General features: G+C 44.6%; 1 protein-coding gene across 4 annotated transcripts in view; it reads left to right on the top strand.

Moving 5' to 3' along the window:
- Positions 1-517: 517 nt before the first annotated feature.
- Positions 518-8,013, top strand: part of LOC143277413 (RNA binding protein fox-1 homolog 2-like) — an 85,439-nt gene continuing 77,943 nt past the window's right edge. Inside the window, exon 1 of one of the 4 annotated variants that reach the window (XM_076582482.1) lies at positions 518-1,104. In XM_076582482.1, coding sequence (XP_076438597.1) covers positions 904-1,104 — 201 coding nt within the window. In that variant the 5' untranslated portion in view covers positions 518-903. The remainder of the gene's footprint in view (positions 1,105-8,013) is intronic. The other 3 variants (XM_076582252.1, XM_076582417.1, XM_076582337.1) reach the window with 3 other exon arrangements.

Genomic DNA, 8,013 nt, shown 5'->3' with positions numbered 1-8,013 from the left:
TTGCGATAAAGTCTGGTTGGAGACAGGGTACGTCGAGTTGAATTAAAACCCTGTTTCCGACGCGTTCCCTTGATAAATTTATTTCTTAAGTACAGAACTGTGACAGTGAAAGCTGGTTAGATCAGAATCTAACGTGACAGTTTGTGTCTTTTAGCAGAAAACTGACGAGCTCGACAATGTCACCAACCACAATAAAGGGACGAGTTTGGGGCGGTCAGCAATATTGATAGAAATCAGACAAGGCCACGGCAGAAAAAAACTGGTAGAATGTCCTGCACAGACCTTGGAACCCGTGTGTGTGTGGTGTGTGTGCGTGTGTGTGTGTGTGCTATGAGAGACACGGGCTTTGAACAGTGGAGGTATCACAGTGCCCATTGCAGGCCTCGTAGACCCGGCTGAGCCCTCCCGAATTGTCGGCACCGTGAGCAGCGTGCGGCGGCGGCGAAGGGAAGACACACGACAGCAGCAGGCCTGACAGTCAGTGGCTGGTGGGGATCGATCTGTCGGCACGGCCAATCACAACCTGTGGACAGGCAGGTGGGCACAGGGTCTCCATAGAAAACAAAAGCCGTCATCTTTCTTTTTTTGGTTCTACGTACATCCGGGCATTGTTTCCACACTTCGTCAAAGGGACGGCTTGCCAAAAACGGAGTCGGGCCAGTCTTCTACTTACTTACGTGAGTGAACTTGACTTCGCGGAACCGATGACCCGAGTGGATCAACCCCATCTCACACGGGCTTTGATAAGAGAGCGGATGCAGCTGTGCGGAAACGTGTGCTTACTAACGGCTCTTGGCGACTTGGTTTCAGTGGAGTTAGATGTTCCGTGTGCGGGCTTGAGAGCGGGACAGCTCTCTCAACGGTCTTGATCCCCAAAACGCGTGTGTGATTGCTTGGGTCAACATGGCGGAGAGTGGAACGCAGGTTGTCGGAACCCCGCTGCCCAATCTGGATGAAAAGATGTACAAAATGTATAACTGTGATGGAAAAAGAGACTTCCCGGTGAAGGAGTGTTCAGGCACACAAACTTCTTCCCTTCAGTTGAATGGCAGAAGGGGTGTCAGTCCTGACGCGGAAAACAAAGAAAATTGTTCAAACGGCGAGGTGAGTGACAATCTGAGAAAAAAGTGAGTTCGTTGTGAATCATCGGACTCAGAATCATTTTAAGAGTTCAGTAAGTTAACTGTCGTAGAAATATATTTGTGTGTGCAGTTTGGCTGAGCAATGATAATGTAATGGTGAACTTGACAGCTGTAAACAAACTGCCCGTGTTGGGATGTGGGCCAAACTGTACACGTTGAACTGGTGGCATCATACAGATCTGAACAAGATAGAAAGAAAGGGAAAAAAAGAGTGAAAAAAGAGTCCTCACAAAGTCATGCTGTGCCTATGAGCTCATTATTGATCTGTCCGTGTAAATAACGAGGTATGTGTTTTCAAGCTAACTGGGGGCACATTTGTCTTCTTTGTTGTTCCGTCAGCGACAGTTGCTATCCCCAGTTGATTAACCCCCCCCCCCCCCCGTCCCCCCCCCCCCCCTCTCTCTCTCTCTCTCTCTCTCTCTCTCTCTCTCTCTGTGTGTTCGTGTTTCAACTTTTCGATGTCTCACATACACGCGCGCACATACACACACGCGCGCGCGCGCAGACACACACACACACACACACACACACAAACACACACACACGGGTAGGGTGTGATGACGTGTACTCGCGTACGTGTAAAATACGTTATTGTAAGAATGTTGTTTTTTTTTAAGCAATACACGCAATATAGATATGTAAATTATACTGATTTATTATTTTAAAATAAAGTACATATTACAGTATAATAGTATTAATACTTTTTTTCTATGATCCCATCGTGATAGTAATAACAAGACTGTCGTGTGAGAGAGATACTTTTACTTTTCAAATGCTGAATCTAATCAGTTTCAGCTTACGATATGCCAGTAAGTTGTCTTATGTATTGAGATAAAGAAAGAAAAAAATAAAATAAAATAAGATTTCCCTCACTAATTTGCAAGCAGTGCAGCACATACAAATCGTAAATATAATGTGCAACGACTTCGAGATCCGAGATCCGATTTATATGAATAAAGTATAAACACAATCGATGAGTTCACACTTCTTGTGAGCCTGAACGACACACACACACACACACACACACACACACACACACACACACAGAAACGCGCGCGCGCGCGCGCATGCATGCACGCGCGCTTTCTCGTTCCCAATATCATGTATGTACGTATTTTCGTTTGGGTATTTTTCTTCTTCTTCCGCTTGTGAGTCACCAGAAGTTGCTCGGATGTTGAGTTCATTGTTTCTAGTTAAAAAATAAAAAAGAAAAAAGACCACGTGATGGGGACGCGGCGCACACTGAAAAGTTCTGCTTTACTCACGCGGACGTACGCACGCTTACTTTGCACGCTTTCATGCAACTTGGGTGAATGACTGGGGAGGGGGGGGGGGGGGGGGTGGCGAGGGAGTGCGGTGGATGTGAGCTTAGTTTCGGTTGTAGTGCGTAAAGGATGTCAGTTTCGGTTGTAGTGCGTAAACAATGTAGTTACTGATGTCAGGGTTCTTTGTGTGTGTGTGTGACGACAGTTCAGTAGTGTAACATGAGTTCAGTATCCGTGTGTGTATGCGCGCGGGTGTGTGTGTGTGTGTGTGTGTGTGTGTGTGTGTGTATGTGACGACAGTTCAGTAGTGTGACATGAGTTCAGTTTCCGTGTGTGTATGCGCGCGCGCGTGTGTGTGTGTGTGTGTGTTGTGTGTGTGTGTGTGTGTGTGTGTGTGTGATATAGTCTTCATCTACCTGTACACAATGGTCCAAACACGTGAATGGACTCATGGACTCTCTCTCTCTCTCTCTCTCTCTGATTTTTTATCTCCCCCTTCCCTTCCCGTCTGATCCCCATCCTCCATCCTCTGGCCCTCAGCTCTGTCTCTTTTTCCATCTCTGTCTCCCAAATCATCGCAAGTACCCCCCCAAAAAATATTTTTTTTTTTTTTTTTTTTGGATTTTCTTTACTATCACGGTTTGTACTGTTTTTATTTCTTTACCAGAGAAATCTATATCTCATTTCTGGTTTTGCTTTCAGATCAAAGTGCCAAGTTTAGAGAATACAAAAAATATAAATATAACAGTAAATACAGTTTGCATATAATTAGGCTTCTTTTTTTTTCTTTTTTCCAGAGGATTGTTTTAAACAAGATGACTGGAAAGAACTGAATTTTTCCTATTTTTATGCCTAATTTGGTGTCAACTGACAAAGTATTTGCAGAGAAAATGTCAATGTTAAAGTTTACCACGGACACACACACACACACACACACACACACACACACACACACACACACACACACACAGACAACCGAACACCGGGTTAAAACATAGACTCATTTTGTTTACACGAGTGAGTCAAAAATCATATTATTTCTCTCATTTTTTCTTTCAAGACATGATTTATGTAATGTTTAAAAGTTGATATGTCTGGCTGTTTTCGATTTTCCATCTTCCCCCATCCCCCCAGATTTGAGAAACATTTATCTTTGCTTTGAGTTTTTCTCTTCCATTTTCGCCAGATTTGTTTCTCACTTCTTAAAAATACGATGGTTGTGAACAATGTCTTAACGTTGATGGGATTTTTATGTTGTTTTATGTCCTTTTCCTCTTTTTTTTTCTTTTTTTTTCACATCCTCCTTCATCACTATCGTCATCGTCTTCTTCTTCTTCTTTTTCTGTTTTCCAAGCTTTTTTGTGAGGACATCCTGTGGTGAAAAGCTGGTAGGTTCTTCTTCTTCTATTTTCCAAGGTTTTTTTGTGAGGACATGGCGAACAGAAGCTGGTAGATTTTCCTTTTACCCTCGATAGAAAAAACCCGAGTTACTGTTCTGTTTTGTTGGGAGGGGGGTTTGTGGGTTGGTTTTTTGTTTTTTTTTGTTTTGTTTTTTCCTTCTTCTTTTCACCTTTCCTGTTCTCATCGATTGAAATAGGTCGATGTCTGCCTTTCAAAACATGTGTGAATTATTGTTGATATTTTATGCGTGAGTATATTATTTTTCCTAGCGCGAGGACTAAAGAGGCGGCAGTCTTCTTTGTTCTTTCCTCTGTCCGTCTTCAGTTGAACGTCTTTTCACTTCGTGATATGAGACTGTGTGAGAGAGAATCTCTCTATCCGTGTACCTCTTACTGTCTCACTCTGTGTGTGTGTGTGTGTGTGTGTGTGTGTGTGTCCCTCTCTTTCTCTCTCTCCCTTCCGTCGTGTGTACATTTGTTATTTCATACGGGCTGTGTACTACAACAGGGTACCAAGAGGCATCTTTGTATGTTCGACTGTCTGTCTGTCTGTCTGTCTCTGTCTCTCTCCTTCTCTCTCTCTGTTTCTGTCTCTCTCCCTCCCTCCCCCCCCCCTCCCCCCAACTCCCTCTCTCTCTCTCACGGGTGTTCTTTTGGTTTGCACAGCTAAGTGAAGTTTTCTGTGCGCAGACTTACTTAAGTTATACGCCAGGGGGGCAGCTTTTTCATCCACTTCGATCCTTAGACATGCGCTAACTGAATGCTGTATGTATAGATCGCTTGATGTGCCTGTGTGTGTGTGTGTGTGTGTGTGTTCGCGCGCGCGCGCGCGTGTCTATCTGTCTGTCCGTGTCTGTGTCGATGCGTCTTCCTAAACATGTATTTGTGAATACACCATTGATTTGATGTCTCTGCAATGTCAGTGGTGGACTTGCTATCTTTTTCCCTCTCTCTCTCTCTTTCTCCCTCCCTCCCTCTCTCCATCCTGCCTCTCTCTCTGTCAGTCTGTCTCTCTCTCTCTCTCTCCCTCTCTCTATCTATCTATCTCTTCCCCCCTGTTTCTTTTTCTTCAACTCCTCCCGAAATTCTGTTGTTCGCAGACAGGAGCTTAGAAAAGTTTCCTAAGGGATTTTCGCTCTATTGCTCCTCTCCCCTTCCGCCCCCCCCCCCCTCTCTGTCTCTCTCTCTGTCTCTCTCTCTCTCTGTCCTCTCTTTCTCCCTTCCTCGTCTCCCTGCTCCACCTCCTGCCGCCTCCCTCCCGCCCCTCGACGGCCTCCTCCATACCTTTTCCTGTTGAGTGTGTGTGCGTGTGCGTGCATATGCGCGCGTGTGTGTGTGTGACTGGTGTATTTGTGTGTTTGTGTGTGTGTGTGTTTGTCACTTTGTGTCACTGGTGTGTGTGTGTGTCATTGGTGTGTGTGTGTGTGTGTGATTGGTTGTGTGTGTGTGTTTGTCACTGGTGTCTGTGTGTGTGTGTGCGCGCGTGTGTGTGTGTGTTTGTGTCACTGGTGTGTGTGTGTTTGTCACTTTGTTTCACTGGTGCGTGTGTTTTGTGTGTGTGTGTATATATATATATATATATATATATATATATATATATCCCAGTAAACATTAGATAGATAGATGGATGGATGTTCGTGAGTGTGTGTGTGTGGTGTGTGTGTTATATGTGTGTGGGGGAGAGAGGGAGTTTCTTTCCTTCTCCTCCTCAGTAGAAAGGCAAAGAATGTGGCCGGGGAGGGGGGGAGTTGGCGTGGGGGGACGGGAGCATGGATGCGAGGGGGGTGTGGTGGGGGCGTGGATGTTGTAAACAGAGCTCCCTGTGTGTTGTTTTGTCAACGACAGGTACATAATCGACAAGTGAGTGCACGTTGTGCGGGTGGTTTTTTTTGTTTTGTTTTTGTTTTCTTTTTTTGTTTTTTTCTTTTAGGCGTAAAGGTTATTCCGGGAGTTAGGTGGGGGTAATTTTTTCTTTTAATTTTATTTCCTTAAATGAATGTCTGTTTGCTGACCAAAGAATACATAATACTTTCTTCTTTTTTTTTACTCTCTTTCCCCAAAGACACTGATACTCTCCCCTCTTCTCCTATCCTGAATAGCAGGAAATAGCAGGAACCCGTTGATATACTGTCATTTCCCCCTAAGAATGATGCTTCGGGCGTGAGCGGGCATCATTACCACTATTCTTGTCACGCTGTCTACCACCCCAAGAGATCCAGCTTTCTATGGAGCAGCTGAGAGCTGTACTGACATGTAGAAAGTGGAAGTGGAGTTTATATTCAAATATAATTTCCTCCATCCAGTTAATGGGTTGTGATATCTTGTATCATTAAAGAAAACGCCAGACGTAGGTGTGAAACAAGTTACAGGCTTTATGAGTATTTATAACCAGTACAATTGATTGTGATGAGTTAACTGTGGAATTTTAGGTGGATACTTGTGTGTGTGCGTGTGTGTGTGTGTGGTGTGTGTGTGTGTGTGTGTGGTGACAGCCCATCCCTCGATCATCCCTATTTCTGTTCTTACATAATTTACTGCTGCTACTGCTAGTAACAACAACAACAATGATGATGATGATTATGATGATAATGATAACAACAATAATGATAAAAGATAATAACAATGTTAGTAATGATGATGATAATGATCATATTTTATCATGATAACAATAACAAAGATAATTGGCCATTTCATATACAGAGCTTTCCCATTAGCTCTTAAGTGCTTCACAATATTCACATGCAGCAATAAAAAGGAAGCAGATTAATAATGATAATGTGGAGGGGAATAGAAAGGGGAGACTAGAAGTAGAACGTCTGTCTGGTCAACGTGGATAATGTGGAGGGGAATAGAAAGGGGAGACTAGAAGTAGAACGTCTGTCTGGTCAACGTGGACAATGTGGAGGGGAATAGAAAGGGGAGACTAGAAGTAGAACGTCTGTCTGGTCAACGTGGATAATGTGGAGGGGAATAGAAAGGGGAGACTAGAAGTAGAACGTCTGTCTGGTCAACGTGGATAATGTGGAGGGGAAAAAAGGGGAGACTAGAAGTAGAACGTCTGCCTGGTCAACGTGGATAATGTGGAGGGGAATAGAAAGGGGAGACTAGAAGTAGAACGTCTGTCAGGTCAACGTGGATAATGTGGAGGGGAATAGAAAGGGGAGATTAGAAGTAGAACGTCTGTCTGGTCAACGTGGATAATGTGGAGGGGAATAGAAAGGGGAGACTAGAAGTAGAACGTCGGTCGACGTGGATAATGTGGAGGGGAATAGAAAGGGGAGACTAGAAGTAGAACGTCTGTCTGGTCAACGTGGATAATGTGGAGGGGAAAGGGGAGACTAGAAGTAGAACGTCTGTCTGGTCAACGTGGATAATGTGGAGGGGAATAGAAAGGGGAGACTAGAAGTAGAACGTCTGTCTGGTCAACGTGGACAATGTGGAGGGGAATAGAAAGGGGAGACTAGAAGTAGAACGTCTGTCTGGTCAACGTGGATAATGTGGAGGGGAATAGAAAGGGGAGACTAGAAGTAGAACGTCTGTCTGGTCAACGTGGATAATGTGGAGGGGAATAGAAAGGGGAGATTAGAAGTAGAACGTCTGTCTGGTCAACGTGGATAATGTGGAGGGGAATAGAAAGGGGAGACTAGAAGTAGAACGTCTGTCAGGTCAACGTGGATAATGTGGAGGGGAATAGAAAGGGGAGATTAGAAGTAGAACGTCTGTCTGGTCAACGTGGATAATGTGGAGGGGAATAGAAAGGGGAGACTAGAAGTAGAACGTCGGTCGACGTGGATAATGTGGAGGGGAATAGAAAGGGGAGACTAGAAGTAGAACGTCTGTCTGGTCAACGTGGATAATGTGGAGGGGAAAGGGGAGACTAGAAGTAGAACGTCTGTCTGGTCAACGTGGATAATGTGGAGGGGAATAGAAAGGGGAGACTAGAAGTAGAACGTCTGTCTGGTCAACGTGGATAATGTGGAGGGGAGAAAAGGGGAGACTAGAAGTAGAACGTCTGTCTGGTCAACGTGGATAATGTGGAGGGGAATAGAAAGGGGAGACTAGAAGTAGAACGTCTGTCTGGTCAACGTGGATAATGTGGAGGGGAATAGAAAGGGGAGACTAGAAGTAGAACGTCTGTCTGGTCAACGTGGATAATGTGGAGGGGAATAGAAAGGGGAGATTAGAAGTAGAACGTCTGTCTGGTCA

Source organism: Babylonia areolata, chromosome 1 (assembly GCF_041734735.1).
Source record: "Babylonia areolata isolate BAREFJ2019XMU chromosome 1, ASM4173473v1, whole genome shotgun sequence".
Classification (NCBI taxonomy): domain Eukaryota; kingdom Metazoa; phylum Mollusca; class Gastropoda; order Neogastropoda; family Buccinidae; genus Babylonia; species Babylonia areolata.
This window is presented reverse-complemented; position numbering and strand designations above follow the sequence as displayed.